The 20,100-nt window shown below is 32.7% G+C and overlaps 1 protein-coding gene across 3 annotated transcripts; it reads left to right on the top strand.

The window, feature by feature from the left end:
* LOC18604391 (phenylalanine--tRNA ligase beta subunit, cytoplasmic) lies at positions 510-16,908 on the top strand. Of its 3 annotated transcripts, none has more exons than XM_018118043.1 (20): positions 510-702; positions 795-850; positions 933-1,033; positions 1,435-1,564; positions 1,648-1,763; positions 2,583-2,649; positions 3,244-3,285; positions 6,235-6,276; positions 6,464-6,540; positions 6,754-6,880; positions 6,975-7,142; positions 8,679-8,801; positions 8,908-9,009; positions 9,151-9,285; positions 9,701-9,775; positions 10,826-10,933; positions 12,948-13,043; positions 13,195-13,278; positions 15,747-15,837; positions 16,505-16,908. In XM_018118043.1, the coding sequence occupies exons 1-19, from the start codon at positions 645-647 to the stop codon at positions 15,813-15,815; spliced, it is 1,776 nt and encodes a 591-aa protein (XP_017973532.1). In that variant the 5' UTR covers positions 510-644; the 3' UTR covers positions 15,816-15,837; positions 16,505-16,908. The 3 variants fall into 3 exon arrangements, with proteins under 3 accessions (XP_017973532.1, XP_017973531.1, XP_007036912.2); XM_018118042.1 differs by lacking the exon at positions 16,505-16,908 and adding an exon at positions 16,075-16,457 and having other exon boundaries at positions 511-702; XM_007036850.2 differs by lacking the exon at positions 16,505-16,908 and adding an exon at positions 16,070-16,457 and having other exon boundaries at positions 511-702.

Below are 20,100 nucleotides of genomic sequence, written 5' to 3'. Positions count from 1 at the left end.
TATTTTTATTTTAAATTAAATAAACTTTTGAATTTTTTATTTTGAGTTAAATAAATTTTTATGATTAATAATTGATTTAGTTAAAATGTCATTTGTCCTTTTATATCGCGTAACATTGATGTAATATGTTCACATATCATAATTGATAATGATATAACATATTAATTTGACATGAATTATGATCTTATGATATTTTTTACCTTTCACATCAATATCATATAAGTTACATGTGAATATAAAATGATGAGGAGTATTTTAACTAATGATAATTAATCAATTATTAATTATAAAAATTTAATAATGTACAAAAACTTAATTGAATATAATAAAAAATAAAAATTTATTTAAATTTTTTTTAACAATTTAAGAACTTATTTAAATATTATATCAGTTATTTTTCTCCAAAATCCTTTTTAAGTCCAAGTTTTTGTAAAAAGAAAAGAGGCCAAGGGGCCAAAAGCCCATGCCAGGCCCGAAATCTGCATTTCTTTCTTAAAAAATGAAATTTTACAAGAGGTTGTGGCCGGTTTCAGTTAAGTCTTGGCTTCATTTCGCAAATTGGACGGGAACAGGTTCGAAAGTTGAATGCTTAACATCCTCAGTGGCTGTGTTTGCTTGAGAGAAAGAGAGACGCCGCCGCCGCCATGCCTACTGTCAGCGTAGGGAGGGATCGTCTTTTCGCTGCCCTGGGCAGATCTTACAGTGAGTTTCTAATGAAAAAGCCTTTTTTTTTATTTACTTAAGAAATTTCTTTTGGATTTTTGAAGTAACTAACCGAAATAATACATTCTCAGCTCAAGAAGAGTTTGAGGATCTATGTTTCAATTTTGGAATTGAACTTGACGATGTGGTGAGTTGTTTCTTACGCTTTGGTCTTTGGAAAAATTATAGATAGGCCTGAATTTTGATGGAATATTATTGTTGTGAATCAGACAACGGAGAAAGCAATAATTTTGAAAGAGAAGAACTTGAAGGACGAAAAACCTAGTCTTGATGATGAAGTCATTTACAAGATTGAAGTTCCCGCTAACAGGTTTTCACTGCTTATCTTTACAAAATTTGATGTTGCTTCAAATTTTTGTTTTGATAGAATTTACTAGTATCACCAATGTAGTATTGTTAGGGAAAATTTTTTTTATCCCCTTTTGGCATAAAAATTCTGGGTTACTCCTTAATAGTAATTTGGTAGCCTTCTTGAATGTTGCTGATATGTTTACTTAATCTCACTAAAAAAATTATAGGTCTAGTAACTATTGCGATTTGTTTGCAAGCTAGCTTTAAGTTGGAGTTCATCTAGTTGGGCTGACTTGAAAATTGGGGAGAATTACTCGGAGGAAGAGAAGCATATTTCAATTTTATTTTTGCTTGAAACTTGATAATTGAGGTAAATGAGAAAAGGAAATAGTGATGAAGGTTTTGCTTGATTCCTGGCAGGTACGATTTGCTTTGCTTGGAAGGGCTTGCACAAGCCCTTCGCATTTTCAATGGACAGGAAGGGATACCTAGATACACAGTTGCGAACGTTAGTAAGGAATCAATGCTCAAAATGCATGTCAAAAGAGAGGTAACTGGTTGAAAAATCAATTTTGGGTATTGCCATTATTTTGGAGGTTATTGATAACATCATACTTCTCCCTTGGCTTGCAGACATCTCTAATCCGGCCCTTTGTTGTTTGTGCGGTTTTGAGGGGCATAACTTTTGATGAGGCAATCTATAACAGTTTTATTGATCTCCAAGATAAACTGCACCAAAATATCTGCAGGTAACATTGTCTAACTAGTAGCTCTGCTTGCTACTTTCCGGATAGCCTTCTTTTCTTTGGTTTTCCTACTTGTGATTGGTTTTGCACCTGGAAAATAAATTAGCATGAACTGTAAAAAGATATATCAACGATTTCTTTTGATCTTTGATAGCAACGTGATGACCAGGGGGAGGAGAAACAAGGTGAATATTTGTGCACATACTATGGTATAATGCACAAAGTATCTAGTTTTTTCATCATTATATAGAACTTTAAATAAACCTCTATATAGAACAATTTTAGCAGTATTTCTCACAAGAATCAATTAGAACTTATGTGCCAGTTATTTTAGGTCCAGTGATGGCTGCACTCAGCTGTTGAAATGGGTGTCTTGGGACATGTGCATCCTTTTATAATAGTTTTGGCACATAAATTGATCTCCCCATCCAAATTGAGGGTAGGATTCTTGCTCCTGATGTTTACAGGAAGTTAAAGTGAATTTGATTGCCACTGTGCTCTTGAAATGTGTTGGGCAAAGCTTAACTAATATCTGTGTTTTATCACAGTAATTCAAATTGGTAAGTTATGCAAACAAATTATATTGCTGAAAAGGAAGTGCCAACAATAAGGAATGACTGCTAAATCTGTATTTTGCCATCTTAACTAGTTTACTATGACCTTAATTTTTTTATTTTCAGATAGTTTTCTTTGATTTTCACTTCTTGAGTGCTGATTCTTGAAAACTTTCTAAAGCATTAAATTATTGTTGTACAGAGATTTCATGAATTTTTTTAAACTTTTTTTAAGTTGTACTGCTTACATTCAATTTGTGGGTTTTAGGAAAAGAGCCCTAGTTGCTATTGGAACTCATGACTTGGATACATTACAAGGGCCTTTTACATATGAGGTGGGCTTCCTAATACTTATTTTATTGAGAGTCTTTTCTATTAATTTTTTATGCATTGTTAAAATGATGGTTATTGTAATAAATACATAAAGATGCTTAGATCCTTTGTTGAAGGTCAATCCTTGGGGGTAAAAGGAAGGTTGCAGCCTAAGGCTGATACCTTGGGCTCTGTTGTTGTTTCGGTCAAATAGCAGCCTATGCAATGGACGAGAGCTTCTTTTCATTTGGCTTATTTTCTTGGGCTGGTAGTGGTTTATTTCTTAGTTATTTGATTATTTTGTGTCAACCAAGTTGTGGATTGTCGAGTTGGTGTTGAATGTTAGTAATGATTATTCTTTCTCTAGTTTGTCAATTGACAGTGTAATTGTCACAATTTGTATAGTTTGCTGAATGCTCTTTAGTTCCTTTTTACCCTTCTTTTCCCCACCCCTTTAAAGTATCTATAGATAAGATCGTATCTATAGATAAGATCATTGTTGAGCCCATATAAAAACTTGTTTTGCTCTTTTAAGATTCCATAATTATCCTTGTCAACTTCTCACAATCATATTCATAACTTGTAAGCAATAACCTAAATTTGTTGGTTTCTTTCAGGCATTGCCACCTCCAAAGATAAATTTCGTGCCACTGAAACAGGTAAATTTGTAACTTTTTGGAATTATACTATTTACAGTATACATATTAACTAAAAATATATTGCTATCTTGCTAGTTTGAGATCCATTTGATCTAGTCATGAGGAACTTAGCTTATATTAGAGAGAGATAATGATTTTTTTTTTGCGTTAATCTACTATATTTTGTCAACCTTCTACTGTCTTCAATTGGCAATTTAGTACTAAATGCTCAAGTTGATCTTGCTTATGCTTACATACTTGAGAGAAAAGTTAGATTTCTACATTGAAATTTTTTGTTTATGTAGAAAGTGTATATTCCATCTTTTGTTTGAGATAATAGAGTTCACTACTAGAACTTGCTTTGCTTGCAACTAAGAGCTAGTTCTCGTAAGTAACTATTACACGAATAGGAGCCGAATTCTTTCTTTCCCTTCTCTTGTTTGCTTGTTTGTTTCTTTTTTGTTATTGGTGCATATAGATGTGGCAATTGTGGGTCAGATCATATCAGGTTTAGATTCGAGGCACATCGAGTCAATGAAAATTCAGATCATTTTGAGTTTGGATCATCTCAAGTTCAGCTATTTCAAGTTTAGATCGGGTTCAGTTCTTGACTTTTAAAGTCAAGTTAGGGAGGGTCATTTAGGTCGAGTCAAATTTTATGGATCTTAATTAAGTTATTCAAAGTCACATTTCGTCAACTTGTAGTTGTGGCATACCTTTAATTTTGATATGATAAAGATAATTTGTTTTAAACAAACCTTAGATCATGTAACGAGACAAAGAGAAGTAATTTAAAATTAATTTTCTAAAGTTGTGCTTGATAAGCTGTTGAAAATGAAAATTTCAGATGATTTATTTCTTTGAATGCGATTCATAACTCAATTTAGAAACTACTTAAATCAAAGATTTTGAATGCAAAATGTGTTTTAAATTTGAATTAGTTAAAATTTTAAAACTACTTAGTGTATTCAGTCCTTATTTAAGGAAATTTGGTTATTTCATTACATTAACCGTATATTATTTTCTTTTTAAGTATTTATTGTTCCTTTTTAACTTTTACTAATGTAAAATACATAGAAAATAAATCAATAAAACATCTATTTAGTATTTAAATTTAAGTAGAATACCAAACGATTTTTACAGTAAAAATTCAACTTAGAATTCAGTGCTTAATATTTTAGTGGGAATTTTTCCAGTTTATCAAACAACATCTATTTGGAATTATTTTATATAAGATAATAACAAATTCCACCCCACTCCCCCAACTCCCCCCCAAAAAAAAAGTCATTAATGATTTCTGGTTGATTGCTATTTAATATTCATCTTTATTGTACTGATCTTACCACGTAGTTTACCATTCACTAGATAAATTTACCATGAATTAATGTTATGGCATACGAGGTTAATCATAACTCCAAAAGTTAAAAGTGATCTTAATTATTTTCTTGAATATCAGAATTTTATTAAGAGGTGACAGATAAAATATTTGAATGTAAATATAGTTATAAAGAAAAATTCTAAATTAACTCTATTGTTAATTATTCTAGTTTATGGATCACTTTTTTCTTTTAAAGTTATTATTTATCTATTCTAATTATTATTTTATTGTTTTATTATTTGTTAAGAATGAAAAATAAGAAGGAAAAATGGAAATGCAATTGTTCTATTATGTATAATGGTAAAAATTGATTTAATTTATAATAATAGAAAGAATGTGTTATTTGTCTTTCTTTTTAATCAAAAGACAGATCTTGTAATATAGAAAAGTTATATAGAAGTCAAAAATACAACAGTGAAAAAAACAAATTTTATATTTTTATCATCTCTGAAAATTATTCATAGGTAAATAGTTTGTGTTATATTTATTATTTTTTATTAAATCAATATTTAAAAGAGAAAAATAAAATTATATTCAATTTAAGCTCAGTTGTTTCGGGTTACGATCATCTCGGGTTTGGGTAGTTTCGAGTTTTTGGTCTAATGGGTTTGGGTTGATTTGGTTTTGCATCAATTCAGGTATGGATTGGGCGGGTTTGGTTGTTGTTTTGTCAAATTCGGTCGGCTAAGATTGGTTGAGTTGGGCAGGTCTTGAGTTCAGATCAACTTTAGGTTCATATAAGTTAATTATGATCTCTAAACTCATTTAATTTTATTTTAAACAATGGAATTAATGAAGAAAATGTAATGCCATATTTTCTATCTTTAATACTAATAGTGTTTTCTGGTCACTTGTTTTCACTTGTGTTACACTTTTAGAACAGTCCTAATAAAGTATTACAGGTTGAATCTTAATTTTTGTCTCAATTATTTTTTTCATTTTTTCTTTAGTTTATTCTTCTATGTAATTTAAAGTAATCCAAACATAGCTATGCTATGTAACCTTAAAGCTACTTTGGTGCTCATTTTGTGCTATTTGTGTTGTTATTGCATTAGTTAATATGTCAATACTTTTGCTGAAGGTTTTGTTTAATACAGTGGTAGCTTAATTTACAGACTTAACTATGTGAGATCCTTCTTTATTTTGTTTAATTTCTTAAGTAGAATGATCATTGTTAAGTTATGCTTACAAATTGGGATCCAGTAGGAAAGCACCTTTCTCTTTAACATTTTAATTTTTACATCAAGTAACCACCGCAAGACTTGAACCTGTACTCTTGTCCTTGTACATGTTACTTTAGGTTAAGACCTTGATCACTGCAACAGCTAATGATCCCTTCTAAGTTTTCATGTATATGTATATTTTAAATTTAGGAAATATTTTTGGAAATTAGTGCCTTGGGTTTTTGGGTGTGCACCTCTTTGCAACATAATGCTTAGATGTTATAGGAACAAAGAGTTAGGCTTTACTTCTTACCATTTCTTTGTTTATAATCAACTCCTCTATTCCTCTTCTTGTTAGCCATCTGCACACTTCTACTCATTGGAAAAACTTTTCTTAGTTGTCTGGGCTGAAACTGATGTTTAATTTAGGTGAAGAACTTCAGAGCTGATGAGCTGATGGAATTTTACAAGGTAAATCTTTCATATGAAGCTTATTTGTTGTGCGTACCTGTGAAGTTGCTTTATTTAGCAATCATTATGTTGGTGTTTCTATCTGTACCCTTTGCATCTCTATCTCCTAGTTTTAGATAACATTGGACTACTTTTGTTGCACTGAAGAGTTATACTAATTTATGTTCTGCTATGAAATATCTAACAGTCAGATTTAAAATTGAAGAAGTTCTTGCACATTATTGAGAAGTCGAAAGTGTTCCCTGTTATATATGACCACAACAGGTATAGTTTTTTGGTAATACCTATCTGATTATTAAGGATTTTTTTTAGCTTTTCTGACAGCTATCAGTTTAACATTAAATTAAAGCTACTTGGCTTTCTACCCTACATTTGATGCCTTCAATGTTCGTTTATACTGTAAATCTTGTTAGGTTTAAAGATATTGAATATTGCTTACAGCTGGATGAATTTTCTGTTTTTCTTTTCTTTACACAGAACTGTTTTGTCCTTACCACCAATTATTAATAGCGCACACTCTGCAATCACTTTGAAGACAAAAAATGTCTTCATTGAATGCACAGCCACTGATTTAACAAAGGCCAAAATTGTTTTAAATACAATGGTAAGGAGTTGAGTGCTGATTGTATTAGGCTGGTATGTTTCTGTCCTCACCTGTATGTGGGTAATGGTAAGAATAATTTCCCTTTCTTTCTTAGGTAACGGCATTTTCAGCATATTGTGAGAGGAAATTTGAGGTGGAACCAGTTGAAGTGATATCCTTTGATGGAAACTCAAGTGTTTATCCTGATTTATCAGAGTATAATATGGAAGTCCCACTATCTTATATTACTGGTTCAATTGGAGTCCCTTTGGAGGTAGATGAGGTATTTCTACCATTTTCATTTTCTCACTTTCTTCTTTGTTATTTGTTATGGCATCATATAGTGAAAATAATTGAATTCCACTCGTGATGGTGTGATTGTTTTTGTTTTGATCTTCTTACATGCTGTAAACTTGTCAAATTTTTTCTGAATTTGTTCTGCAAATTGCTCATTTTATATTGCTATTCCTCTAGTGACGTAGGACAGCTAGGTGAGTAGGATTTATGGAAATTTCCTGAATTTCTGAGAAATACAGGGAAAATTGAATAGAGTAAATAGACAGAGAAGAATCCTAAGCTTCACCCAAAGGGTTCTTTAAGTTTCACAGTTAAGGTTGATTGCATAAGACAATGATGAAGTAATAGTGTTGGAAATTCTCTGATATTAAGCCGTATCTGAACAGAAATGATTTATAGAAACTGCTAGTATCCCTAATGCTGAAAGAAATATAACTCCAATTTCAATTGGAACTTTGGCAAATACTTAGACTCCAATAGAGAAACTAGCAAACTTGACTTAAAACGACAAAATCTGAAAATTCCAGCAAAACTGAAAATTATGAAAATACCATTGACAGTTAAAACTGAACAGTAGAAAATAAAATAAAATGAGAACCTGTGACTGTAATTTAAAGCAATGCAAATCTAAGACCCAAAACCAACTGATAAGGCCTACTCTAAGCATGTGCCAAATTAAGGCTTGTGCATTAAAGCCAGCCTTAGCACGCCTTGTAAACACCTTTGGAGGATTTTCCCATTGTGCATGTAGAAAGCTAACTTTGTCATAAGCTTCTCATTGAATGCAGTGGGCTGACTATGATCAAATATTTTAGGTATGAAGTGAAGTACTTGTAGAATGATAGTTGATTGTATAATGTTATAAGGTTTTGATGATAGTGAGGGAACAATGTATCTTCAAGGGTGCTTTTGGATTGCTGTCATGGATTAGAGTGTGACATGGTAATTATGGTCTCAGATCTTTAGATTATGTCTGTACTCATGATTATGGTCTCAATTATTTTTTTAAGTATTTAAATTGAGTTTAAATTCTAATTCAATTAGTAAACTGACTCTCCTATTTTTCTCTCTTTACTCTCTTTTGAATGTTGTATGTTAAGAAACTGAGTTTTCTCGTATTTTAATTCTCCACTCTGTTGTAACTTCTAGTGAATTGAACTCAAAAGTAAAAACTATATAAATATTTATTCATTTTTACCACACACGTACTGCATGCCATATAAGCTAGTATTTTTGTAATCCTTCTGTGTGTATGTGAGCGTGCGTTACGTGGGGGTGGGGGTTTTTGGCAGGAGGAGCATTGAGATGAGGTTACATCAGTCTGATATGGTCATGGTCATTGTCTTCAATGATCATGTATGTCTGCTTTGTTTTGATGGCACCATTGGTGACATTGGCTTTCTATTGCTGTCATTAAGTTAATGATAGTAATCCCATAACTGTACCTGTATTTGTTTCAGCTTTTGTTGTTACTGCAGTATAGCTACTGCTCATATGTTTTTCCATTGTCTTCACTAAACAGGTCACTAGTCTATTAAACCGAATGCAATTGCATGCTGAACAATCTGGATTGGGTGACAACAATATCAATGTGTCTGTACCTCCAACCAGAAGTGATATTCTTCACCCATGTGATGTTATGGAGGTAATGGTAGTGATGGAATAGTATTTAGCTGACAAATCTTCTAGTGAAAGGTTGTTGGGCTCATACCTTGTGCATAATGTTGACATGGCACTTTATTCTTTTTCAGGATGTTGCTATTGCTTATGGCTACAATAATATTCCAAGGAGAAAGCTTTCGTCTTTGAAGCCACTTCCCTTAAACCAGCTCAGTGATCTTGTCAGATATGAGGTGCCTATATACACACTTGCCTATGCATAATAATTGAGCTTTCTGCTGCTTCTTGCAACTAGTAGTTCTTTTTATCTGGTCTGTAGATTTTCTTTGCCATTGTAAATTTTGTCAGATAGCCCTGATTGAATTTCCTTTTAGATTGCAATGAACGGTTTTTCGGAGGTGTTGACATGGATTTTATGTTCTAAGAAAGAGAATTTTGAAATGTTAAATCGAAAGGATGACAAATCAACTGCAGCGATTATTGGAAACCCCCGCTCCTCTGATTTTGAGGTTTGTATTTCCCTGTCAGATGACATGTATTATGTATAAGAATATTTTTGCATTCCAGTTTTCTGTGGTTCATTATTGATGTGTCTGCACTAGGGATGTGTTTTTGACTGCTGGAGAGTGAATATTAGCTTTTACAATTCTATTTCAACCTTAAATGTTGAGACTCTTTGAAATATCATGCATGCCCTTATATGTGGCAATCAAATTGATAATTGGCATGATTGATATTTCAAAATCAAACAGCCATTTGAGGGGAGCTCTTCTGAATGCTCTCAAGAGATAAGCAACAAACATATTTGGTGCATTTGAAGGATGAGAAAAAAAAGAATTTCCTCTTCTCTGTTTTTCCTCAAAAGCATTTACTAGAACTATTTCTGCTAAAAGAATACATGAAGATTTCCTTCTGTTTGCACAGGTGGTACGTACAAGTCTCATGCCTGGCATGTTGAAGACTGTTGGACATAACAAAGACCATCCAAAGCCCATAAAGGTACATCTTTGGTTTTAAAATTGTTCATGGAGGAAAAGCTTGCTGAATATAGTCGTAGAATTTTACATGCAGTTGACAGTGTTGATGGATTGGATGAACACATGGTTGATAAATTTTGATTTATTTTGAAATTTAGTAGGAGGAATTGTTATTGTTGGTTGATATTCCAGTTTCCAGTTCCTGGTAACATATAAATACTACAGAAAGGAGCATAATACCTCCTTCCAAATAGTTAAAAGTGTGGCTGTTCCTTGTTCTTGATGTGGGGAGAGAATAATCATGTCTTGTGCAAGAAGGATTGGTTTGGTAGGTGAAGTACTGAAGTTTAGGTGATTTATACTTCGTTGAATTATGGCACTTTCTATGATGCAGAGTTGTTTTAACTATATTGCATTGCACATCTTATGTTGGAAGATGGTGCCTTCTCCTAATGAAATGTCCTTCTACTATTATCGTGCTGGAAACATTTAATGTATTCCCTGGTTTAGTTAGTATATGGGTGATATATTTCTTGGTCATTCTTAAGTTACTTGTTAGAGAAACCCTTATGTGATGGACTGCCCCAGTCTAATCCCTTTCCCCCAACTGGTTTGGTAGGTGATGTACTGAAGTTTAGGCAATTTAAACTTCGTCAAACTATGGCACCTTCTGTGAACAGGAGGTGTTTTAACTATTTTGCTTTCATCATCTTTTGTTGGAAGATGGTGCCTTCTGTCAATGGAACTCCTTTTAGTATTATTGTGCCGGAAAAATTTATTGTATTCCCTAGTTTAGTTGATTATGGGAGACATATTTGTTGCTGTCATTCTTATGGTATTAGTTAGAGAAACCCCTGTTTGATGGACTGCCCCAGTCTAATCCCTCCCATCAACAGGTGTTCACAAACACAAGAATGCAGAAATATTCCTGTCCTGTTCTTTTACTATTATTTTGGTGTTTTTCTACTCAAATTTGATTTTTTTTTATCTTATGATGGAGTAAATGCTCACTGCTGCTTTTATTTCTCACCCATTTGTTTGGAAACTTTGACATTTATTGCTTTATTTCTAGATTTTTGAAGTGGGTGATGTAGTACTTCTGGATGAGAAGAAAGATGTCGGTGCATCAAACCGTCGCCTACTTGCTGCACTATATTGTGGTGCTAACTCAGGTTTTGAGGTACAATTTGCTCACTGTATGCTCTTCGTAATTAATTTTTTGATTTTCCAGTGAGTGGTTATTATAGTTGACTCCATATACTGCATTAGTTAAAACTTCAATTTTCAGTTCTTGTTCCAACTCTGAATTTCTCAAATATTGCCAAATGTTTCTGAGTGGTCTTTGGTTAAGAACTCACCGCCATATCCATCCAGAAAAAACAGGAAAAATGGAAAAAAAAAAAGAGAAGTGAGCAAGGAACTTTGAGAATGCAGCCTGTGGTGAACTTAGTCTGGGTATAGATATGGACATTGGTGGTGGAGCATGAAGCGTGGATGTAGACTTCCATGAAATGATGTTGGCAGGGCAAATTTAAGAAGTAGGTGAGGGTAAAAACTGGCTTCTAAGTTGTGTTTACTGCCTTTAAGTAGCACTGGGCTGATGGTGTTATTTAAAAAGAGAGGACTAAATTGTTGGGCAACAGGTGGAATTTGTTAAGTGAACTATTGGTTAAAATCTGCACTGCAGGCAATGCCCAAAACAGTGAAATACAATTTCTGTTAATGTTGATCAATTAAAGTCTGAGAGTCCAATGTGGTGATCTTGCCTTTTATTACCGTTCGCTTGGTTTTTGGTTGAAAGTAAATTGACTAAGAGGGGTAGGATTGAAATTTTGTTAAGATTGGAATCCTCTTCGTTCCAATCTCCTCCATCGGTGGAGTTTGAGGGGAAAAATGAAAAAAGCAATGAGTTTGGAGAGATACAAAGGGGATAAGTTATGCCTTAAAAATCCTCAAAATTTTTTTTTTTTAAGAAGAGGAATCCTCTTCATCCCAATGTGCTCCGTTTGGGGGAGTTTGAGGGGGAAAAAAAGGCAATGAGAGTTTGGAGAGATACAAATGGTATAAGTTATGCCCTCAAAATCCTCTATCCCACCCTTAAAAGGTTTCCAAATGAGAAAGGGAGTACTCTACTCTCTTTTGTTCTCTACCTGCTTTACTTCCCTTCCCCTTTTACTTCTATGGAAATCAAAACAGGATAAAGTTCCATGTAAGTGATAATCTACTGCATAGTTAAGCAGTGGGTTCTGGTCCAACTGGTGTAACCGAACAGGTCATTTATGCTAATGTCAGCATTACATAGTAGTTCATAGGCCAAATAAAATTTTTATTATATGCTATATTAGACCTCCAACACCTCTATATTTCTTCATGACTTATAGTGGTTACAGCTATCTGCCATGATTTAGCTATTCACTAACAATTAAACATTTCATAATGTTAGGGTATTCAAAGCACCACAATTGGCTTCCATATTTTTTTTGGTTCTACTCTCCATCCCCTTCTAAGTTGCTATCTTGCAAACTTCAACCAGCTTCTTGCCTTCTTCCTTCCATGTCAATATCTAAGCTAGCAATGGTCACTAAGAATTCAACCAGCATTGAATCATCACTGCATGAGGCTAGAGATTACATTTTCCTATTTTTCTTCCCCTTTTTCCTTCTCCTTTCTCTATGATGAAATAGATTATAAATCTGATATGAGAATCTACAGAGCAATGATTTCTGGATATCAAATTTGAGGCCTTTCTCTTTATGCGCATTCATCCAATTTATTTAAGGTTTCATAGATTTGGTATGTCATGCTTCTAGACACTGAACAATCTTATCTCCTTTGAAATGGTCAGAGTAACTTTTCTGGTTCAGCCTGATTGGGTCATCCAACCTGGAGAAGTTGACGGTTGGGGTCAAACTGATTTGACCAGCCAGTTTGGTCCAGCTTTTAAAACACTGGTTAATTGTGCATAATGTTTGAAGTTGAATTTTATTGCATGACATGATACATTATGTGAGATTTCACTATATATTATTGTTTAATATTGAAAGCTGACAAATTGTATGGATAGTCAAAAAAAGAAAAATTGATTATAATCTTGGGATGAGGAGTATCTTGTTCTGTGATCCAAGTTATTATTTACTTATGTTTTTGTTTCTCCTGCTTTGATAGAATCTAATAATATGACTTCTTGTCTACAGCTGATTCATAGCCTAGTGGACAGAATTATGGAAGTAATTGGGACTCCTTTTGTTCAAGTTGGAGATAACACAGGATACTATATAGAGCTTTCTGATGTGAGTCTCTAGTTCTCTGTTCTCTATTTTCTTTGTTGCATGAGAGAGAGAGAGAGAGAGAATACAAGGAAAAAGATGTGTTCTTCAACTTGTTTCTTAAAGCACCTATTGTTTGCTCATGTTGTACTCATGACACTTATGTTTGCTGAAGGAACCTGAATTTCTATCGGGTAGGCAAGCCAAAATAATTTACAAAGGAAGGTGCATTGGCATTTTTGGTATTGTGCAGCCTGAGGTATTGTTCTCCATTCTGGGATAATGTGCATTCTCTTGATTTTTGTTTATTTGTCCTATCAACAAGGGTCATGCAGCAACCTTTCTGGATGCGATAGATTTAAAATCCTCAGTTCTGCGTTTTGGAATCCATTGGCAAAAGGTTTTGAATTTATGTATTGTCTGTTACTGTTGCAGCTTAAGAGGTGTTTTTCTCTCGTTTTTTTTTTTTTTTTTGTTGGATACAAGAAATTTTTTTTTTAAATTATCTTAATCAATACAATATTTTGCCAGTGAAGAGGATCCCATTGGAGATTTTTATTCCTGTTAGATTTTGGTTAAAAATGACCTACATTTCAGCTAGTCATTTTCTTAAGTTTTCCTTTGTTTTATGTTGATTGTTCAAAAGCGTTGAATTTTTAATATAATGTCAAACACAAGAAATTGTAGGATCGAATTTTGTGGTGTTTTATTCATAGGTTGCGTTACCCTATCAGTTATTTAACATTCACTCAACTTACTTTAGTTCCTGAACTTCTAATTGTACCCTCTGTTTCTAATTTAATGTTTCCTTTTTAAATTACACATTTTTTTTTAGCAATTGCACAAAGTTTTAGGTATGAGTATTTTGTCTCTTGACAACTTTTACTCTTTTAAGTTTCATAAAGCTAGTGAGATCCACCTAAGTTAGTATTTCAATGAAAGCAACATTAACAAAATGTTTTTTATTTTTTTGGAAAGTGAATATTATTTTGAAACATCCTAAAACAGTAAGATAGACATTCAATTTGAAATAAAGGTAGGAATAACCTGATAACCTTTTTGGGTATTTGAAAGATTGTTGAAAGCTCACTTGTAATTTTGTAGCAAATTTTGTGTTGAAATCCTGCATTTCCATTCGCAATGCCTTTGTTGTAGATTTCTCATGTTTGGAACTCCATGTGGTAAACTAAAGAAATTTTGGCCAAAAAAAAACTAGAGATTAAATTTATCTTAATCAATACAATTTTTTGCCAGTGAAGAGGATCCCATTGGAGATTTTTTTTCCTGTTAGATTTTGGTTAAAAATGACCTACATTTCAGCTAGTCATTTTCTTAAGTTTTCCTTTGTTTTATGTTGATTGTTCAAAAGCGTTGAATTTTTAATATAATGTCAAACACAAGAAATTGTAGGATCGAATTTTGTGGTGTTTTATTCATAGGTTGCATTACCCTATTAGTTATTTAACATTCACTCAACTTACTTTAGTTCCTGAACTTCTAATTGTACCCTCTGTTTCTAATTTAATGTTTCCTTTTTAAATTACACATTTTTTTTTAGCAATTGCACAAAGTTTTAGGTATGAGTATTTTGTCTCTTGACAACTTTTACTCTTTTAAGTTTCATAAAGCTAGTGAGATCAACCTAAGTTAGTATTTCAATGAAAGCAACATTAACAAAATGTTTTTTATTTTTTTGGAAAGTGAATATTATTTTGAAACATCCTAAAACAGTAAGATAGACATTCAATTTGAAATAAAGGTAGGAATAACCTGATAACCTTTTTGGGTATTTGAAAGATTGTTGAAAGCTCACTTGTAATTTTGTAGCAAATTTTGTGTTGAAATCCTGCATTTCCATTCGCCATGCCTTTGCTGTAGATTTCTCATGTTTGGAACTCCATGTGGTAAACTAAAGAAATTTTGGCCAAAAAACACTAGAGATTAAATTTAGGATAGAGGTTATTAAGGGGGTTGAGGGCTGGGTTTTAATTACAGAATGTCTACCCTCTTCTTTTTGTTGTGTCCAGTTAAATTTCTATAAGTTTGGTGGCAATTGGAGCAACCTTGCTGAAATAGTGAGCGTACATAAATCAGCGAATTAAAATCACTGATTTGAAATCTGACATCTTCCTTTTTAAAGTCTCCAAACATATCAAACCATGGAATTGAAATGAATTAATTTAAAGTTTTGAAAATTCATTTGTTTATGCTAAACAACTAACCTCAAACTTGAAGAATAAGTCCAGCTAGCTTGGCTGGTATAGTTTTGCTGCTTGTGCCAAGACTTGGAATCAAATGTTTGCATTCCCCAAGGTTTGGGGGCTTAAGGGAAGGGGAGGACAACAATCTTGTTTTATAGCCCATCCTAGGACTAAAATTCCAACTTTATGTAGATAAACAGAAGTCAAGGTAATGAGACTGATACTTCTCTTTTGTGCATTTGTTCTAAATGTTTTGCCAATTTATCAGTGTATATTCAGCTCCCATGTAATTTATGAGGGACTTTGTAGAAACCTTTTCTTTTCTCATTTTCGTTCTTTTGAAAATCTCTAATTTGAAATTCTTACTTTAGCAGGTTGCTCTCCCTGGTATCTTTATATTTTTCTCACGTATTATGGTTCATATTCTGTTACTGCATCAGGATCAAACTTACATGACTTGAAAATTTGAGGGTTGTGGTGAGTAGTAATTAATATATATGATCATATTTTTCGAAATGGTCTTCAGGTGTTGAACAATTTTGATATTCCGGATCCATGCTCCTTCGTGGAACTTGACATGGAGAGCTTTTTGTAGGATTTGTTCCATGACAGCTGATGTAAGTTTGCTCCGCCCTTCTTTTTTTTTTTTTTTTTTTGGTGTTTCAGTCGATCTACCATATTCAAAGCTCAAATGTTTTCCTCTACTTAGGTTTTTGCAGTTTTTATGATGAAATATTCTGATTTATTTTCTCATTACAGGCTTTATTTTCTATATAAGAATTCTTTGTTTATTTATTTATTTATTTAATTTGCTTTGAAGTTTTAATAATTTATGTTGTGTTCACATAGGTTAGACCTATCTTGCATATTGAGCAAACTGGTACATCAGTAGTGGTACTTTACCTCAATGCCGGTTTACTTTGGAGTTACAATGTTTGCTTCAGATTTGAGAAGTGCTGATGGAAAGGAATTTGTTAATCAATTTGAGGACATGGCAGTCAGACCTGATTTGGCGAAGTTTAGAGTACAGTTTATTAAGTATTTCCATGTTAGTTGACTCTGAGGCCTAAGTTGCTATAATGTTGACTGCGTTATGACTGTTACTTCAAGGCAGATGCAATTTTTGCGATGCAGATTTCTTGTTTTCTTTTTAAACATATCGTGTAGACAAACATTCATCATTAATCAGTCGAAATCAAGCATTAGATCTGATTTTTATCATGATCGAATTTGATTATAATTTATCAAAGCTGGTTGATTTAAACTGTTTTTTTCTTTTTTTAGTTAGGGAAGGGGATTTGAATCCGGTTCTTCAAGCAAGAGGATCATACACTAACTAATGAGTAAAATGTTAGAATGCTATTTCTGATTTAAGCTGTTTAGCATGCACTGCTTCCAAATTTCCAAAGATGGTTCTGAAGATATAAATGCAGCAATGGCTAAGTTTTGGTGTGAAGGCTGGGAATTCAAAGGTTTGGTTCTTCCCAATTGTGTGGAAAAGCTATAAAAGGCGTTCATTTTTATTTGTCCAATGCATTCAATTCTATCTGTTGGAAGTTGAAATGGGCGGCTCGTGTATTGAACAAAAGCAACAGCTGTCAAAATCTTTCACATGCAGCTCTAAGGAGCTTAGAAAACGATTAGCGAGATAAAAAGAAGGATGTGATCAAATGACAAAAAACCAAAAGAAAAACAAGAGAGATGGCAAAGAGCAAGGATGATACCAAGTACGCAGCAGCACAGGCAAAGGCATCGGAGGACGAAAGGTATAAGCATGGCACTCCCATCTTTTCCAGGGCCACCCATCTGCCTGGTTCTGCCGCTCAGTCTCAATCAATCTAACACTGGACCAGCGCCCCCTGCTGATTCTCCTCTGCATGAGGATATTCAGTTCCAGAGTTTCTTCTTACTTTCGTTTTCCTTAGTTTTAAATTTATAGTAATTAACCAAACATTAATCATAAGAGTTTATTTGATTTTAACATAAAAGTAAAATAATTTAATTGAATGTAATAAAAAAATAAAAATTTATTTAAATTTTTTAAAATAATTCATGAATTATTTCAAGCATTATGTCTTTATATTAATAAGAATAGATGGTATTTTTATGAAAAAAAAAAAAAAAAAACTAGAGACAAGTAGGTGTTTTAATTCTGAGATTAGAAACGAAGACAATATGTTGGTAATTGTATTCCTCGGTAGTAAAGTAATAGATCCTTTTTAGAGCAAATTATATTCCACGAGTTGATTACGCTGTGAGAAGGCTTTTGAGCAGTGAGCTCATCCATGGCTATGTAAAAGTGAAGAATTCCTCAAGCATCACCCCTTTAGACAGACAATGCAGGTGGAACCCAAGTTATGAGCGCTTTTATTACACCTTGGGCCTTTTGTTTCTATAAGTCCCCAGTGGACAAATTTAGAGAAAATGTGAATACAACTTTAGAAAACTTTTGAAACGTCAAATGGGGGAAGGAATCAACACTTTCTTTGTCAAAATAAATAAAAGGAAATAGACTTCACCTAAGTGAAAAAGAAAAGCGCAAGTGAAGTTGAACAATGTATGATCATTTTTTAAAAAAGTTTTGAAATTATTTAAGAATTTTTTGAATATTTTTTTTATTCTTTTATTACGTTTAATTAAATTTATGTTTTTATTTTATTTTATGTCAAATAAATTTGTATGATCAACGGTTGATTAATTATAATTGTCAATTTTATACTATTTAATTCTGACGTAGATAGTAAAAAATGTGATATGATCATGTCATAATACCACATCAACATCTATTATGAAATGTCAACATGTCATAGTATAGAATGATAAGTGACATTTTCTTTAACAAAAGTTAGTGAATTATTAGTTATAAAGATTTATTTGACTCAAATAAAAAAATAAAAATTTATTTAAATTATTCAACATGTCTAGAAAGGAGGGCATGTTACTCCTTACAGCGATCGATCGATCAAAATAAGTAATAGAAGAAAAGGAAAGAAACAAGCCTAAGTTTAATTTTAATTTTGTGGTTGCATTTCATTTAGTTAGATTGCCGACCAAATTATCTTTCTTGAGCACATTTTTTCCTTATCTGGTGCCACAATATCCATTCATATACATTTCCTGGACTGGAACAGTGGAATTTGGTCAACGGCAGCACATTCCTCTCTTACAATAAGAATAGTAAATAGTAATGAAGCTTGTGAATGAATGAAAGAGATGATGGAATATTGAGAAGCAAATCCATTAGCTATGGGGTGTGGGGTAGGAATAACCACCTCAGCTAACTTCATTTCTTTTCCCTAACAAGCCAAGCAAAGGGTGCAAGACATGCGAAATATTTCCAGTTTTTCTTTGTCTTTGCCAGAAATGAAAATGTAGTCACAACATGATTGCCACCAGATTCTTCTAATTTATTCTCACAAGTAATTCTTCAGTCTCTCAATAATTTTCTTTTATGGGTTTGGACCCTTAAATGCTGATGGGCGTTGAGCCTAGACTATAAGAAACCTACAAGAGAAGAGGCAACCGACAGTGGAAAAAGTTAGAATAATATAATAGGCATAGCTTTCCAACCAAAGGTGTCTCCTAACAGCTAATATCTCCCCATGGCCTTTAATTGAACAAAACTAATTTTGTATTATTTTCTTTCATTTGGTTTTGTTGTTGGTCTAACCACATTCTCCATTCTTTTTATATCTCAACGGTAATTTGCACTTAAATTAAAGCTTTGAATATGCTGCCTCACCTTGCCATCTGTCTCTGAGTATCAAATCTTTCGTTTTCTTTCATCAATCATTTTCATTCATCGGTGGCTTGGAAATTATTATATTATGGTTAGGTTAGGTCATAGCTGGTCCTACCTTGAGATTGAAACTACTACAAAATTATTCTCATCAAAGGATCAACCAATACTCCATGCTTTAAATATGCCTGCATTGCCACTTGCTCCTTTGAACAACGAATATCCATCAAGGGAATTTCTTATACCATAACTAGAGGGTGGCACATGCGCATATCTGATAAAAGAAGCATTAGGATAAATTTTTATTTGATAGTGATTAAAATAATATATGTAGAAATAATGGTCATTTCTTTTGCAAAAAGATATCTTGTTTCTTAATTTAGTATGAACAATCAAAATAAAATAGAAAGAGCAGCGACCAATTTATAAATGAAAGCAAGAAAACATTTAAGTTTATTAGATAATTTCAGAAATGAACTATATGATTAATTTACTTTAAAGAATTGAAAATAGCATTAAAGAAAAATATAATAAATTATATAACTTTCTAATTTGTAAATAGCAGTTAAGTTAGAGTCAATTTTTTTGGCAATACGCTAAGGATTGGAAGAGGTTGTAATTTTTTTTTTTTTGGTTAGCATATTATTGGCAATTTTTTTAACTAAGTTGACCTTTTGATTATGTTATATGATCAAACTGGTTGTGAAAAAATAATGGATCTTGTTAATAAAAAAATGAAGAGATTAGAACCGGGGAAGAATTATAGATTTCTTAATTATAGATTAGTCTCTTCTTATGTTAACGGGGAAGAATGATGTTCTTTTTAGAACCGGACGATCATAAATGAAGGAACCGAACATTGATCCATTTAACGAAAATGAAGGATTATGTAGAAATAATATAAATAACACAGGAAAACAACCCTGCAAATCACACAAAGAAGCAAGAAACTGAAAGAAAACCATGAGAAGAAAGCAAACAAAAAGAAAAGAAAGTTTTAGAATAGAGCAAAGAAAGAAATAAACGAAGAAGATAAAGAAAAAACAATCTAGAATCGAGTAACAAAAGAGTTCTGGAATTGGTAAAAAAAGGGAAAATACAACAATGTCGTAGACAAAATATTAAAAATCCAAAAGCACCT

Source organism: Theobroma cacao, chromosome 3 (genome assembly GCF_000208745.1).
Source record: "Theobroma cacao cultivar B97-61/B2 chromosome 3, Criollo_cocoa_genome_V2, whole genome shotgun sequence".
In the NCBI taxonomy this organism is placed as follows: domain Eukaryota; kingdom Viridiplantae; phylum Streptophyta; class Magnoliopsida; order Malvales; family Malvaceae; genus Theobroma; species Theobroma cacao.
This window is presented reverse-complemented; position numbering and strand designations above follow the sequence as displayed.